This window comes from Tursiops truncatus, chromosome 8, assembly GCF_011762595.2.
Source record: "Tursiops truncatus isolate mTurTru1 chromosome 8, mTurTru1.mat.Y, whole genome shotgun sequence".
Taxonomy (NCBI): Eukaryota; Metazoa; Chordata; class Mammalia; order Artiodactyla; family Delphinidae; genus Tursiops; species Tursiops truncatus.
The window spans coordinates 100,538,060-100,553,712 of record NC_047041.1 but is presented as its reverse complement, the minus strand read 5'-3'; the positions used below and the strand labels follow the sequence as shown (position 1 = coordinate 100,553,712).

The following is a 15,653-nucleotide window of genomic DNA, read 5'->3' as shown; positions in this document are numbered from 1 at the left end:
ATGGAGGAGAGAGGATGAGGAGGCAGGAAGAAATAAAAGGAGAGAAGAGGGTACAGGGGGCGGGCGCAGGCCCTCTGGGTACTTCTCCTGCCCCACACTCGGGAGCCCAGACCTCACCTTTCAAGCAAAGGCTGAGCCCAGACTCAGACCCTACCCGCTCTGCTGGCTACCCAGAACCTCTGCCCCCTCCCCCCACCACTGCGACATCCAGGCCAGCCCAGCGGGCCCCTCCCCTGAAGAAAGCCCCTTGCTGCCCCATGAAGGGCAAGGAGGCCAATGGCCACAGGCCTCTGACAGCAGAGAAGGATCCCAGGCCACATGTGTCCTGGCACCTAGTGGCTCCTAGATGCGGCTGGTAGACACAGGGCACAGATTCAGGTGGTTGCATCCCAGCTTTATTCTCGTGTCCCTCACATCCCAGCTAAGGCTCAGAGATGGGCCCAGGCCACAGTCCCCGGGAAATGGTCCTTGGCTCACCGTCTGGACCGGGCAGGGGGCTCTCTTGCCCACTCCTGCCTGCCTCCTTCAGCTGGGGGCTGTCCCGGAGACCACCTCCTCAGCAAGGGCCGCATGGCGGAGCCCCAGGCGGGAGCCGTTTGTGGGGGCCGGCCATCGGCCCTGTCCATAAAGTCATCCCAGCTCCAGCTCGGGGCCCCAGTGCAGGCTGTGGAGGATCTGGGGGCCCAGGCCTCCCTGTCCAAGGATTTGCCACAAGTGCCCTGCCTCCCCAGATTCTTGGGCTGCCTGGCGCCCCCGGTGAGACTCCAGAGTCGAGAAGACTCCACTCCCAAGCTCCCCATCCACGCAGTGTCACTGGCTGAGGGAAGGCGCGAGAGCCCGTTTCTCCGATTCCTGCACCTCGACGTCTGGAGGGAAAAGCTCAGCTCAGGCTCGCTCCCTCCGGGGACTCCCGGCTGCCCTGCCAGGCCTCAGACACGCCAGGCCTTCGCTTCGGCTGTTCCCTCTGCCGCCCGGTGCTCCTGATCTCACTCGCCCTGCTCTCCTGTCTTCCCAGAACACCATCACCTCCTAATATCCTAGGGCTGAGCTGCCCGGTATAGGACTGGGCACGTGAGATGTGGCCGGTCTGAACTGCAGTGTGCTTGGGTATAAAATACCACTGGACTTCAGACTTAGTGTGAAAAAAATAATATAAAATACCTCATTAATGACTTTTATACTGACTACACATTAAAATGATAATAGTTTAGGCATACTGAGTTAAGCAAAATATGTTATTAAAACTGATTTTACATGCCTCTTTCTACTTCTCCTGGTGAGGCTACTGAGAAACTTTAAATTACACGTGGAGCTCACATCAGGTTTCTATTGGATGAGCCGTTGTAGATAATTATTATTTTTATGCACATTATTCGCTGTCTCTCACCTCCCCACACCAGAACGTTCCCTGCTGTATCCCCAGCTAGCACATCACCTGGCACGTCGTAAAGGTTCATTGTCAAATGAGTGAATGGGCGACTGAGGCCTGCCAGGGGCCCCAGGCAGGGCAATTACCTGCCCTCCTTCCCAGGCCCCCACTCACCCTCTCTGTTGGCATCTGCTTCGCGCTCCGCCAGGGTCTCGACAGAGCCATCCCATCCCACGCTAGGTCCTGGGGGGGCACAAGGCAGCCACTGGGCCATGAGGACCAACACAGAGGCAACAGGGCTTGTGGGGAGACACAGGAGACAGGAAGGAAGCCCCCTCCCCCATGGAGCTGGTGGGTCCACAGGGAACTGGGGGGCTAGTGGGAGGAGGGACCCTTTCCCTCACCTTTGCCATGGGAGCTGGGTGCCCCCAGCGGGCCTGGGCGCCGCTGTCGGAATCTCTGCCGCGGGGTGTCCCCGGGGCTGAATGACTCAGAGCTTCGCCCCACGGGAAATCTTGAGCTGAGTTTCCGCCGCTGCCCACCTGCGAGGGTCTCATCCCGCAAGCACAGGGAGCTCTGGGCCCGGCGCACGGGTGCCGGTGAGGGGGACCCTGCAAGAGGCACAGGCAGGGAGGGTATCGGAGCAGTGCCAGGAGGGGCTGGGCAGAGTGGAGGGGCCAGCAGGGAGAAGCTGCACAGGGGCCACAGGGGACAGGCAGCTGCAGAGGTGAGGGCGGAAGGGGCCCAGGGTTGGGTGAGTGAAGGTGGTGACAGGAGGCTGGACCCTGTGCTGGTTCTGACACTAACTCACTGTGTGACCTTGGGCAAGATGCTTCCCCTCCCTGGGCCTCAGTTTTCTCATCTGCTGACAGGGATAAATGACTTCTCACTAAAGTCCCCTGCTGCTCCGAGGTCCTAGGTACCGCTGTGGTTGGGTCGGATGGCGTGGGTGGGTAGGATGGCGTGGGTGGGTAGGATGCCGTGGGTGGGTAGGATGGCGTGGGTGGGTAGGATGCCGTGATTGGGTCAGATGGCGTGGGTGGGTCAGGTGGCGTGGGTGAGTAGGATGGCGTGGGTGGGTAGGATGGCGTGGTTGGATAGGATGGCGTGGGTGGGTAGGATGGCGTGGTTGGATAGGATGGCGTGGGTGGGTCGGATGGCGTGGGTGGGTAGGATGGCGTGGGTGGGTAGGATGGTGTGGGTGGGTAGGATGGCGTGGGTGGCAGCGCAGGCAGAAGGGAGGTGCCAGCCAAGAGGGACACAGCAGGGATGCAGGGCAAAGAGCTACTGGAACCATCTGGGGGAGTGGGGAGAGGTTGCAGCAGGGAAGGCCAGCGGGGAGCATGTGTGCAAGGCACACAGGAAGACCAGCGGCATCGGCAAGCCCTGGGGGCGGGGGTAGGGGACATGGGGTAGGGACCATCTTGGTCACCTGACCCCCAGACCCACCTGTGCCATCTGCCTCCCTGCCCTCAGAGAGCTCCGTCTCCGGGGGGCCCCCTAGGCTCTCGGTGCTGCCAGCCCCATCGGCCCCCAGGCGCGGCCCCCCGTGGGGGCCCCCCTCCCGCCGGGGCCTCATCAGCCTCTTCACCTTGTCTGCCAGCCAGCTGCCCTTCCTGGAGGCAAGAGGGCACAAGAGGGGCTAAGGCCAGGGAGGAAGGAGGGACAAGAGGCCATGTCTGGGATGGCAAAGGCCAGGCAAACCGTCACTAGGGCCCAGACCTGGGCTGGGCCAGGGCTCGAAGGGCAGGGCAGGGCAGGGGCTAGGTAGGGACGATCCCAGGCCCACCAGGATGGAGGGGCCTCTCACTTGGTCCGGGGCAGGGGCCCAGGTTCCAGCACGCGGTACTGGTCCATGATCTTCTCCACCAGCTTCTGCTTCTCCCGGCGCAGGGCATTGAGCTGGTCCCTGGGAGGATGGGGAGGGAGGATGTGGGCTTGAGGCCTGGGCAGGAACACGGGGTACACCCTGGTACAACCCTGCCCGTTAACACAGCCTGACATACCCCAGGATGGGCTGATAAATGCCTGCTGCCCCGAGCCCCTAGGAGTCAGCCTCCCCCTTTTCCCAGGCCCTCCCAGGGCGTCTCCCCATAAACAACCCAAGGGGCAGCCACGCCGGCCCCCACGGCCCCTCACAGGTACTCGCGCTGCTCGCGGTGCAGGTGGTCCCGGCTCTCCAGGCTGCGCTCCAGGAGCTCCCGGTTCTCCCGGCTCAGAGCCTGCACCTCGGCCAGCAGCTGCCGGTTCTCCTCTTCCTGGGCGCTCCGGAGCTCCGTCAACAGCTGTCAGGGGCAGGCGGCAGGACAAGCGGGGGTGCTTAACAGGGCTCAGGGCCGCCGCCTTCCACTCTCTCCACGCTCTTGCCAGCCCCCAACGCCCCCTCCAAGCCAACCTTCCTCCCCAGCCAGCACCCACCCCTCACCACACCTCACACTGTGTGGCCAGCCGGCAGGCGCTCAGGTCCAACTGCTGGTTGGACTCTCGCAGTCGCAGGCTCTGCGCCTCCAGCTGTGCCCGCTCCAGCTCCAGCCTCGCCAGCCGGCCCCGCAGCTCCCCGCGTTCCCCCTGCAGCTCACCTCGCTCCTGGGACACCTCCGCCAGCAGCATCTGAGCTCTGCAGAGGCAAGGAGAGCTGCTCTCCAAGGGGACTTGCCCCACCCCCACCCCCGCAGGCCCCTCATGAGGGCCAGAGGAGCCTTGATGGGGAGAGGAGGCAAAGCAGGACCCCACGGGGAAAGCGACCAACTCACCACCATCCCACTTCACAGATGGGAACACTGAGAACTTGCCCGAGGGGCGAGGGGCTGTGCCAGGGCTGGTACCTGTCATGCTCACTCTGCAGCCTCCGGAGCTCCTCCTCCAGGCCCCGCTGCCGATGCCCGTCCTGCACCAGGCGTTCGCGCTCTGCCAGCAGGGCCACCTCCTGCGCCTCCACGTGGGCCCTCTGGGCCTGCAGCTGCTCGTGCCTGCAATGAACAAGGAGCTAAGAGGGCCGCAGGGACCGACGCCAGGGCGTGTAGGTAGCTGGACCGTCTGGACCTGTAAGTCCATCGTCTCCTGAGCATAAGCGCCGGGGCGAAGCCACAGGGCAGAACGCTGTGCCGGACGCCCACCACTCCCGACCGCCGATGAGCCCCGGGGTGAGCCCACCCCGGAAGTGCAGAGAGCCCAGCCGCACAAGAGGGCACAGCAATGGAGGTGGGTCCACTGGTGGCACTGCTGCCTTGGTGGCATCAGACCCACCCAGGGAATCTGCTCTGGGCAGGTAGGGGGTGCCCAGGAGAGGAGCTGGGAGTTTGGAGGAGGCTCACCGGCCCTGCAGCTCCCGGTGGGCCAGCTCCAGTGCCCGCATGTTGGCCTTGAGGTCGCGGTGCCGGGCCAGCAGCCCCTCTAGCTCAGCCTCCTGCCGCCGCTGCAGCTGTGCCAGGGCCTCGTGATCCCGAAGCAGGGCCTGCTGCTGCCCGCGGGTCTCCTCCTGGGAGCGCCGCGCCGCCCGCACCTCTTCCTCCAGCACCCCCAGCTTCCTGTGCAGCTCCTGGCCCTGCAGCTCCAGTACAGACTTCTCAGCCTAGGCCAGAGGAGGGAGCAGGGCCTGCTGGGTGACGTCCCAGGCCAGAAAGGGGGTCAGGGACGGGGGCAAAAGGCAGAGGGCGGGGCAGAGGAAAGGAGAGAGCGGTCTAGGGATCCGAAGGCAGAGGCAGCCGTGGAGGGGAGGGCAAGTGGCACAAGGCAGGGATGGCACAGATGGGGCTGGGGTCGGGGCAGGGCAAGCAGGAGGGACTAATGGCCGGCTGTGGAGGAGAGGGCTGGAGACGGGGTGAAATGGGCACTGACGCGGGGGCCAGAGGCAGGCAGAGGGGGTACGGGCAGGGGAAGTGGCAGGGTCAGGGGGAAGCGGCAGGAAGTGGGCAGCGATGGGGCAGGGGACAGGTACGCAGGCCGTCACCCACCTGCAGGCAGCTGCTCTGCTCCTGTGCCCGCTGACTCTGCAGCAGCAGCTCCTGGGCGCGCCCCCGCAGGCTCCCCAGCTGCCCCTCCAGGTGCTGCAGCTGCCCCTGCAGAGCCGCCTTCTCGGCGGCCAGCGTTGCGTTCTGCCCGGCAGGCAGAACAGGGTTAGCCGGTGCCAGGCCTCTGGGGCACACCCCCCAGCCCCGTGCCCACCATGGCGACACTCACGCTGCGCTCCACCTCAATGAGCCGCGCGCTCTGGGCCTCCGTGACCCTCTGCTCAGCCTGCTTCTCAGGCCCCTGTCCCACAGCACCCTGGCGCAGCTGCAAGGAGAGAGGGAGTGGCAGTGGCCTGGGCACAGCGCAGCGGACCCTTACCCCCTTTGGCAGTCCTCCCCCGTCACACTTCCCCCCACCGCCCAGCATCCCACAGCCCTGCCCTCCTTGCTCCGTCACTCTCCACCCTGCCCTTTGCACCTTCTCTCGGTTCTGCAGCAGAGCCCAGCCTCTGCCTGAGCTGTTGCTTCTGCACATCGTACTCCTCCTCTGGGCCCCAGTTTCAACACTGCTTTCTCCAGAAAACCTCCGCCAATCAATCCCACACCAGCCAGCTAAGCAGTCTGCTGGGGGCCCACGGGCTATGGTCGCCTGTGTTCTTGCCTCTGTCCCAGGTGGACAGTGGGCTCCCTAGGGCGGTGGCAACCAGGTATGGAGCCGTACCAGAGCGGCGCTGAGCCCGCACGCAACAGGGCTATCAGAAACGATTCCCAACTTAGGACGATAGTCGCTGAGCTCAGGAAGTGGTGGCGCCCACGCATGAGGGACACAGCAGGTGCCTCAGAGTAAAGCCGCCAGGCTCTGCCCATTTGAGGAATGGGGGAGACGAGGTCCGGGCAGAGCCGCCTGGCTCCCAGCACAGTGCTCCCTCCTACAGGCCCCCAATCGGGGCACAAGGCGAGCAACTGGCCAAGAGCGAGGGCCAAGACCGAGGGGGCGATACGAGTGCACGCGGCCCTGGCTGTCTGTGTGCAGGATGGAGGGAGGAGTGGGCCGAGGCCCCGGCAAGCAGGGCAGTGGCCTCACCTGGAACAGCTCCTCCTCCAGCTGCAGGGCCCTCGTTTTGAGTGCCAGCAGCGCCTCCTCCTTGCTGGTGGCCGCCACCTGCAGCTCAGCTTCCAGCCGCTGCTCCAGGCCCCGGTACCTGCCGGGAGAAGTGTTGGCTCCCAGCCCTCCCCAAGTCCTTGCCTGCCCCTCTCTGCCCCTCGGGCAACACCCCACCTTTGGTGCTGGACCTCCTGTTCCCGCAGAAATTCCTGGTGCTCCAGAGTCGCCCGTTCCAGCTCCCTCTGCAGATGCTCCAGCCGGGCCCCCAGCTCCTGGCCCCGAGCCGTGGCCTTCTCTAGCTCCTGAGGGCAGGTAGAGAAGCCTCAGGGCCAGAAGGGCAGGCCACCACCCTCACCCAGGCCTGAGAGTCAAGAGACCCAGCTTTCTGTCCTTGCTTTGTCACCCTGGGCAAATATCTTTAACCCTTTGGGGCTCTACTCCCCCATCTGTAAAATGGGAACAAGGCCTGCTCGCCTTGCAGAGTGGGTATGAAAGAGCTGGGGATTATAAGCCTGAGGGAGGCCCCTGGGCCAGGAGTCAGAGGCACTCGCTGGGCAAACGTCTTCACCTCTCTGAGCCCATGGTTCCTCGCGTGCCCAGCGACAGCTGGATTCACCCTACGTTCTGAGGCCACACGGGCCATGTGAGGGCAAGAGGGGCTCGGAGGAGGCGGGTCTGGACAGGACCCTCAGCCACAGGAGGGTGGCCACAGAGGGCAGGAACTTGGTGAGGGCCAGGCCTAACCGCAGTGGGAGCTGGGACGGGGAGGGCCAGGACGCCGCTGACCACGCAGCCTGTGGCGGTTGGGCCGTACCACTGCGGAAGTGGATGGGAGACCCACTCTGGCCTGTGGGCCCCGCGAGGTAGGGCAAACCATTCTGAGGTACGGGGGGTGGGGGCCCTGGCAGGATGAAACCCTGGGGAAGGCCCGACCATGACAGCCGCCCGCCAAATCCTGCCCTTGGAAATGGGGTCTTCCAACCCTTACTCTGATCTTCCTGGCTTAACAACCCCACCCGGACCACCGCTCAGGGTCACTGCACTTCTAGACACCCTTGGCCACGGCCTCTCATTGAAAAACTAAGAGTCCCATGAGTCCCTGCTGCCTGCAGCCAGCAGCCACAAGAGCCCCAGGGCGGAGAATAGGAAGAACAGTGGTGCCCAGGAAGACCTGCATCTCGGGCCAGACCCCTGCCCTGCCCCCTGCAGGCTCCGGCCACAGCCGTCAATGCCCCAGCCACCGTGCCTCCTGCCCTCCCCCTAGCCAGGAGGCCCACCTGGACAACCCCCTTGGCCCCTGGTTCCCTGACCTCCCTCCCCTGGCCAGCCACCCCGGCCTGTACCACACCCAGTTATCACCAGGAACTGCTCCACCAGGAAATCTCACAAAATTCCCCTTTGTCCTCAGCCTCTTCCACCCTCTTGGTCCTCAGAGCCGGCTCCTCCAGCCGGCCAGCCCTACCCCTACCTTCACTGCCCACCTGCTGGCACTCCCTCTCCATGGATTAAGCCCATACTGAGTGCCAGGCACTGCCCCAAGCTCTCTACATTCATTACCTTACAGGATCCCGTGACACAGGTATTGTTTTTATTCTGGTTTCAGGTAAAGAAACTGAGACTCCGAGAGGTTAAGTAACTGGCCCCAAGCCACACAGCTGAGGAGGGGATCTGAGATATAATCCAGGTCCGTCTGACAGCATCTCTCCATTACCTCCTACAAAGTGGACCCCAGAGACAACCTCTTGGCCTTACCCTCTCACCCACACCTCCAATTCTCACACACCCCAGGCCAAGCCAACAGCCTGTTCCTCACTCCTCTCCATCAGGAGGCATCTCGGAGCAAATAACTTATCCTCTCCGGATCTCAGTGCCCTCCTCTGTGCAACAGGGAAGAAACTGGAAACTGCTCAGCCAGAACATTTGGGTCCTCGTCCGCAGCACACCTTCCCCTCAGCACTGTGCCCCACTGGCCTGAACACCCATCCCATTGCCTTGTGGTCTCCTCTGCTTCCCCTGAGGGGCCTTCAGACCCGCAGACCTGACCACTCTGCTCACTTTAAACCCTCCAGTGACTCCTCGTTGCCCTCATGAAAACAGCTGCAACTCCTCCCTTTACTCATAAGGAAGATGAAGCCCTGCCCTACAGGAAACCTGCTTAATGAAGTCTTAGTCTCACCTCCCTCCACTCCCCGCCTCACACTCCACCCCTACAAACTCGGGCCTGTACCTCCTCCTGGCTCACTGCCGTTCTCTCTCCTCCTCCACGAAGCCTTCCCTGACGTGCTCCAGCCTGAGTCCAGTGTGCTTCCTGGACCCCCACGGCTCCCCGCACGGTCCTGTCTCCACCCCAGACTGTGAGTGAGCGTCTCCCGAAGGACACATGCACTGGCTGCCTGGTACAGGGCCTGGTGCCAAGGAGATGCCCGCAGACATGCTTGACTGAATGAATAGAGGGGTTTCCAGGTCTTCTCTCTCCTCCACCCCCCATCCCAGCTCCAGCCAGCCTCACCTGCCACCTTTTTTTTTTTGGCCGCACCACGCGGCTTGCAGAATCTTAGTTCCCCGACCAGGGATTGAACCTGTGCCCCTGCAGTGGAAGCGTGGAGTCCTAACCACTGGACTGCCAGGGAATTCCCTCACCTGCCACCTTGACCACTGGCACTGCCTCCTATGGCCCCAGGTTCCCCTGTACACCAAGGTGACCCTCCCCAAACGCATCCTCACACAGGTCTGCCCGCACCCTTTGGTGAATTTCCCTGCCTGGGGACGGAGTACCAACACCTACAACGCTGGTCCCATGTACTTCTCCACCTTCCCCCACATCTCCTGGGCCCCTGAGCATCTCTAATGCCTTCAAGTCTTTGCACATGCTTTCCCTCTGGATGAAACATCCTTCCCCGCTTAGCAAAATCTCGATCTTTCCTTAGAACCCTCCCCGAAGCCTCCTTGCCCCGACCCTGGCATCAGCTCCCCTTCCCGTGGGGCTCCCGAAGCACTTTGCCTGTAACAACCAACGTATCTTGAGCCTTTGCCCAGCATGAACTACGCTCTTCATGCCATTATCTCCCTTGGTCTTCCAAAGACCCGCGGAGGCAGCTACGAAGAGCACCCCCATTTCACAGAGGGAGGCACCGGGGCAGAGCTGAGCAAAGCGCCACAGTCAGAGAGCCAGGATTTGCACCCAGGCCATCTAGCTCCATGCCCGCCTGCTACAGCCACCCCAACAAAGGCAGGGGACATCTGCCCCTCTCCCAAGCCAGGCATGCCTTTGGGAGCCAGGAGGGGACTTCGCCTTTCTATTTCCGGCCCCAGCTCAGTGCTGGGCACTCAGCGGCTGCTGATGGAGTTAATAACCCAAAACCCCAGCAACTGGCCTGGAACCCTGCTTCCTGACCCTGGCTACGAGCCCCGACATACCTCCTGGAGGGCCTGCCTCTCCCGGCGCTCCCTCTCGGCCTCCTCCAGGTGCCGGCGGCTCTCGCTCTGCAGCACCTGCAACTGCTCCTCGGCCGCCTCGGCCCGGGCCCGCAGCCTGGGCGCCTCTCGCTCCCACTGCCTCCGCTCGCGGCCCGTCGCTGCCAGCACCTCCGCCAGCGCCCCGCGCTCCCGCGACGCAGCCTCCAGCTCCCGGCCGGCGGCCTCCACCGCCTCCCGCAGCCGGGCCAGCTCCCGGGCCTGGGCCTCCACCTCCCGGTGGGCCTCGGCCTCTGCCCTCCGTGCCTGAGCCAGCTCCTCGGAGAGGCGGGCGGCCTCCGTGCCTCGGGCCTCCAGCCTCCAGGCCTGGGCCTCCAGCTCAGCTCGAAGAGCCTCAGCCTCTCTCCTCAGCCGTGCCATCTCCTCCTTGAGGGCCTCCTGCTCTGGGACACCACCGGACAGGATCTCCCCTGGGATCCTCCCCTCCCAGGTCTGGGCCTCAGGAGCCCCCTCCAGCTTCTGCTGTGGTTTTTGTTGGGCTGGGTCCCCGACCATCCTCTCCAACTTCTGTTCATGCTCTCTGGCCTCTGCTCGCCCCTTGGGTAGGTCCAGCCTCTGGTCTAGGGTCTCCTCCAACTGCCCACAGAGGCTGGGCTCCGAGAGTCCAGGTTTGCTCTCAGGGTCCTCCTGTCTCAGCCCCAAGGCCTCAGGCACCGACTCTCCAGTCTCTCCTCCCGGCGACAGCTGGGCCTCAATTTTGATATCTGGACCCTGAGGTGGGGCCACAGCGGCAGGGGTCTGGAGAGGGGCTCCAAGGCCAGCCTTCTGCAGGGACTCCTGTGCCCCTACAGCGGGGCCTGACTTCTGGGCCATCGTGCCTACAGGCACCGTGACAGCCGCCTGGAGGGGCCTCTCCACCACCTTTGGGTCCAAATCAGATGCCTGAGGACACTCAGCTAACCCCTCGAGGGCTGAATCTGATGCCAGGGGAGCCGGGTCCAAAGCCTGGGGGCCTTCATCCCCTGCCTGACCAGCCAAGCCCTGGGGGCCATGGTCTGAGGCCAGCCGAGTCTGGGGAGCTGAGTCTGGCTCTGGAATCACGGAGTCCTCGCTCGGCTCCTCCAGCAGGGGGTGCTGAGGGCACATGAGAGGGATGGTCAAACCCAGAGGAGGATGCCAGGAAGGACGTGCTGATGCTTGGGGGAGGGGACTCACCTGGCCACCCGGCTGCCCCTGCAGCGCCCGGAGCAGGCCTCGAAGCTCCCGATTCTCCCGCTCCAGGGTCCGCAGCCGCCCAGCCTCTGCCTCCCTCACTTCTTCATGCAGAGAGGGAGCCACTCCTGGCAGGGGCGCTGGGGTGTGGGAGATGAGGTCAGGATCCCTCTGCTCCCTTACGGCTCCTCACCCACACCCACCACCCCCCCGACACCCCCGGGGGAAGGGGATGAAATCAGAAGCTGTCCCCACTAAGGTGCAGGAAAACACAGGCAGCCTCCCACCCACAGCCCCTCCACTGGGGTCCCACTCACCCTCCCCAGGAGAGCCTGGGGCTGGCTCCAGGCTCCGCTGAAGCTCCAACTCCAGCTCCACGTTCTCCTCTGCCAGCTGGTCCACCTGATGCCGCAGAGAGCTCAGCTCCTGGAGGGGAGAGCAGGGTCAGACAAGCCCTCCCCGCCAGGGCCAGGCCAAGCGTGTGGGCTGGAGGGTCACGAGGGGAAACAAGGAGTAGGAGTCACAGGCATCACCAAGGAACCCTGGGGACCACTGGGGTCACAGCTCACTGCGTGACCAGGGCTCCCCCTGGGAATCTCACCGCATGGGCCTCGCCCAGCCGGGTCCGCAGCAGCAGGTTCTCCCGCTGGGTCTCATGCAGCCGAGCACAGCGCTCCTGAGAGGCGTCCAGCTGCTCCTCCAGCAGCGCCTTCGAGGCTTCCAGAGCCCCGGAGAGCGCCCGCTCCTCCTGGTGGGGGAGCAGAGAGAGATGGTGGTGCGATGCCCCCAGCACTCCGGGGCCACAGACCCTGGCTCCCCTCCCCCATCTGACTCTGCACCCCTGTTGCTCTCCAGGCCCCGCCTCTCCCCTCCATCTGCCCCTCCCCCTCCAAGGTTTCTTCAGGTACCACTTCCCTAGCACCTGGCCCCGCCCTTCTCCTATGTAGGCCCTGCCCCTTCTCCCCAGGAACTGCCTTCCAAGGTCCTTCTAAGCCCCACTTAGCCCCGTTGCTCGGTGCTCTCTCCAGACACTGCCTCCCCTACAACTGGCCCCACCTTCCTCTCCAGCTACCCTTACCTACAGCCTCCACCTCTCCCCTCCATCTGCCCCATCCTCCAGAGGGCCTGTCCCCAGACACCACCTGACCGCGTTCTCCTAGCGGTGACTATTCCCTCCATTGGGCCTGACCTATCCCTTGGCCCAAATTCGCTCCTCTCGAGGCCCACCCTGTCCCCGGCAGGCCGCGCCCCCCATGCCCCGCCCCCTGCAGCCTCGTCGCCCCCCTCACCTCCAGCTGGCCCTTGCAGGCCTCTGCTGCCTGCAGCCGCTCCCGGCAGCGTCGCAGTTCCTCCTGCAGGCGGGGCAGGCGTCCGGCCCGCTCCCGCAGCGCCTCCGCCTCCTCGCGGTACAGCTCGGCCCGCTTGGCCTGTCCCGACAGCGCCTGGGCCTGGGCCAGACGGTGCGGAGCTAGGAAGGGCCACCCGCTGGCCAGAGGGTTGAGGACGGGAAGGAGCCGGGTTGGGGGAGGCAGTAGGCTGGGGAAGGTGCGGGGGGCGGGTTAGGGAATGCGGCCATGTTTGGGGGCACCTGAGCGCACCTCCTGGCGGAGCCTTCGAATTTCGGCCTCCAAGCCCTGCACCTCCACCTGGGAATCTAGCAGCAGCTCGGCTTTCTCCTCCCTGGAGGGAAGGGACGCAGGAGGGGTCTGGGGACCTGCACCCTCCAGCCCTTGCTAGGCCTGAACCCCATCCGGACCACACCCAGACCTAAGCTGCGCTCCCTGCCCGCCACCCCCCACCTCCACCACCCCCTACCCCCGCCAGGTCCTTCCCAGCCAGCGCGCTCACAGCTCCTGCCGGACGCGCCGCAGTTGGGCCTTGGTGTTGGCCAGCTGCAGGGCCAGGTGGTGTGAGGCGCCCTCCGGGGGAGTCCTGGCAGGAGCCTCAGGCAGCGAGGGGGCCGCCAGCTGCCGCTCCAGCAGCAACTCAGCCAGCCGCTGGGGGACGTCAAAGGTCAGGAGTCAGGAGTGACCCGCCCCAAGAGCCCCACATCTGCCCCCAAGCACCACAAGACGCATGTGACTGTTGCAGCGCTCCACCCCCACCCACACCTCCGGCACGCGGCTGGGTGCCCGGCTGGGTCCCCGTGGCCCTCCTCCTCCTCCTCCTCCTCCTCCTCCTCCTCCTCCGGCCGCCTCGTACCTGGGCCCCCACGTCCCGCTCCCGAGCCAGCCTCAACAGTGTCCCCACCAGGCTCCGGGACAGCATCTCCAGCTCCGGAGGCGCCAGCTCCCCAGGCTCGGGCCCAGCCAGCGCCAGCACCAAGCCAGCCCCGGGCTGGGTCACCTGGAGGCACAGGGAGAGCAGGTCAGCCAAGGAAGTAGGGGGCAGGGTGTCCCAGACAGCCGACCAAACTTGTACCTCCTGGATGGCAGCAGCCAGCTCACTCTGGACCTCCAGGCTGAGGCCCTGGATGTGCCGGATGAACAGCTCCCGATGCTCACACTGCAGGGGGAGCAGGGCGACGAGGAGGGGACAGTGAGGCTCACACCGGCGTCTCCCACCTCTGCGGCCAAAGCCAGACCCTGCCCTTCCCTGCCCCACTTACCTGCACTGATGCCCCCAGCAGTAGCCTAAGGATGCCTTCCAGCTCCTCCACCGCCTCCTCTGCAGGGCACAAGCCACAAGGGGTTAACCGGCAGGGATAGGGGGAAGAAACAGGAAGGGGTGGTGGGAGAGAGCACCTGAGAAGGGGTCAAACCCCAGCGCCTGGAGGTCTGGGGGTGGAGACAGGATCAGCAGCTGCAGCTCCTCCTGCAGCAGACGGCAGACGGGGTGGGAGATGTGAGAAGGGCCTTCCCGCAGGCAGGGGGCTCCCAGGCTCAGCCTCCCCCTCCTGACCCCTCACCTGGTAGAAGTCCCTCAGCCGGCCCCACAGGTGGTTCAGGTTCCACACCCGCCAGGCTGCGGGCCCATCGTGGCCCCTGATCATTTGAGGGCCGCCTCGGGAACTGGGGGCACTGTGGGCACAGGGGACGATAGGTGGGAGGGGTGACTGAGGACCCATCTCCCCTAAACCAGGCTCTTCCCACCAGGCTGCCCGGCCCCCCTCCCCTCAAGCCCCTCCACAGCTGCCCCGAGGCCCCCTCTGGTGCCCTTACATGACGCCCAGCACCCGGAGGAGCAGCGCCCCGTCGCTGAGGCGTAAGAACCTCGTCTCCGGACAAAGAGGCCCCTCTCCTTCCTCCTCCTCTTCCCCCTCCGGCTCCCCCACCAGCCCGGCCAGGCCCAGCGCCTGTGGGGACACAAAGGAGTCAGCTGGCCTGGGTGGGAGGCCCGCACCGGCAGAGTGAAGCCTGAGCCCCTCTGACCTGCCTCCTGGGCCCGCGCAGCCCCCTCCTCACCAGTCCCCTGAACGCCAGTGGCCAAGGGCCTGGACCCCTTTTCCTGCCGCACAGCTGCCTGGACTTCTCCATCCCCACCTGAGCCCGCTCCTGCCCTCAGGCCCCAGCTCTGCCCCCTCTCCCCCCACCCCACACCAGCCCCTCCCTGCTGCTCATTTCCCCTCCCCAGACTCCCTCGCACTGCCCCCTCACCCAGGTGGCCAGGCTCCCACTCAGGAAGTCTCTGATCCTGGGCCCCTTGCCCCCATCCATGACGGGGTCAGGGTGTCGGTCCCGCTCTGGTGGCTACACCTGCCCTGAGAGGAAGAGGAAGTCCCGAGTGGGCCCAGGCCCAGCCACAGACACCCTGAGCAGCTTCCTCCTTCCGGGTGCTGGCAGCCCCGTGCACCCCCGGAGTCCTGCCTCAGCGCCCCCCCCCCCCTTCGCCTCCCTGCATCCTCCCAGCATCTTGGGCAGGGCCAGCTCGGAGGTTAGCAGGGGAAGGTGGAGTCAGGGCCGCCCAGGAGCAAGGCCCACAGCTCTCCTGGCTCGATGGACAATGGCAGGTGAGTCCTCCCCCTCTCTGGGCCTCGGTTACCCAACTTGAAACCCAAGAAGGTGACCTCAGCCTTGTACCTTCCAGGGCCTCGGAAGGGGCCTTACACGGGGCATCTAGGTACCCACACCTGCATCTTCTGATTTGCCTGGCTTCCCTTTCCCCTTGATGTTTCCCAAACTTACCCAAATCACCCTCCCAACCTACGAGGCTTGGGAGGTGCCGCCTCCTCTGAACCCCGACCAGAAGTGAGTACCCCCTCCTCGGACCCCCCCCCATACTCTATATACACTGGACTGAGACAGAACGTCTAGCCCGTGGGCTAGTGACCTCACAGGCCTCAATTTCCCATCTGTGAAAGAAGTGAGTTAGAATCCAGCCTCTGAGGGACACTGTTCAATGCAGAGACCAGCAGCACGTGTCTCATAGATAAACCACGAGGCCAGGAGGACACCCCAGTTCCCCCACTGCTCACTACTGGGCTCTGTGTGGGACATTGCTGGGTACTGAGATGTGGTAAAAAGCCACATAGTCCCTGCCCCCGTGGTATGCCCAGTACACTGGGGAGACAGCTACGCAGAAAATCACACACACACACACACCCAAAATGTAACATTGCAGCTGTACTAGGTGCATTGACAGGGAAGGGATTTGACGTCAGTGG

At 64.5% G+C, this 15,653-nt stretch overlaps 1 protein-coding gene across 4 annotated transcripts; it reads right to left on the bottom strand.

Moving 5' to 3' along the window:
- Positions 1 to 373: 373 nt before the first annotated feature.
- On the bottom strand, positions 374 to 14,754 carry CCDC88B (coiled-coil domain containing 88B). Of its 4 annotated transcripts, XM_033860942.2 has the most exons (27): positions 14,647 to 14,754; positions 14,212 to 14,345; positions 13,959 to 14,070; positions 13,795 to 13,864; positions 13,659 to 13,717; positions 13,472 to 13,555; positions 13,253 to 13,396; positions 12,899 to 13,047; positions 12,649 to 12,730; positions 12,340 to 12,498; positions 11,652 to 11,798; positions 11,368 to 11,476; positions 11,054 to 11,190; positions 9,842 to 10,972; positions 6,599 to 6,726; positions 6,404 to 6,521; positions 5,549 to 5,644; positions 5,323 to 5,463; positions 4,684 to 4,940; positions 4,195 to 4,338; positions 3,800 to 3,986; positions 3,509 to 3,654; positions 3,180 to 3,278; positions 2,819 to 2,985; positions 1,774 to 1,980; positions 1,544 to 1,612; positions 672 to 866 (listed from the first exon to the last, which is right to left on the bottom strand). In XM_033860942.2, exons 1-27 carry the CDS (start codon positions 14,704 to 14,706, stop codon positions 811 to 813), a joined length of 4,392 nt encoding a protein of 1,463 aa, XP_033716833.1. In that variant the 5' UTR covers positions 14,707 to 14,754; the 3' UTR covers positions 672 to 810. The 4 variants fall into 4 exon arrangements, with proteins under 4 accessions (XP_073665221.1, XP_033716833.1, XP_073665223.1 ...); XM_073809120.1 differs by lacking the exons at positions 2,819 to 2,985; positions 14,212 to 14,345 and having other exon boundaries at positions 374 to 866; positions 3,805 to 3,986; positions 14,647 to 14,747; XM_073809121.1 differs by lacking the exons at positions 672 to 866; positions 1,544 to 1,612 and having other exon boundaries at positions 1,864 to 1,980; positions 3,805 to 3,986.
- Between the last annotated feature and the right edge of the window lie 899 nt (positions 14,755 to 15,653).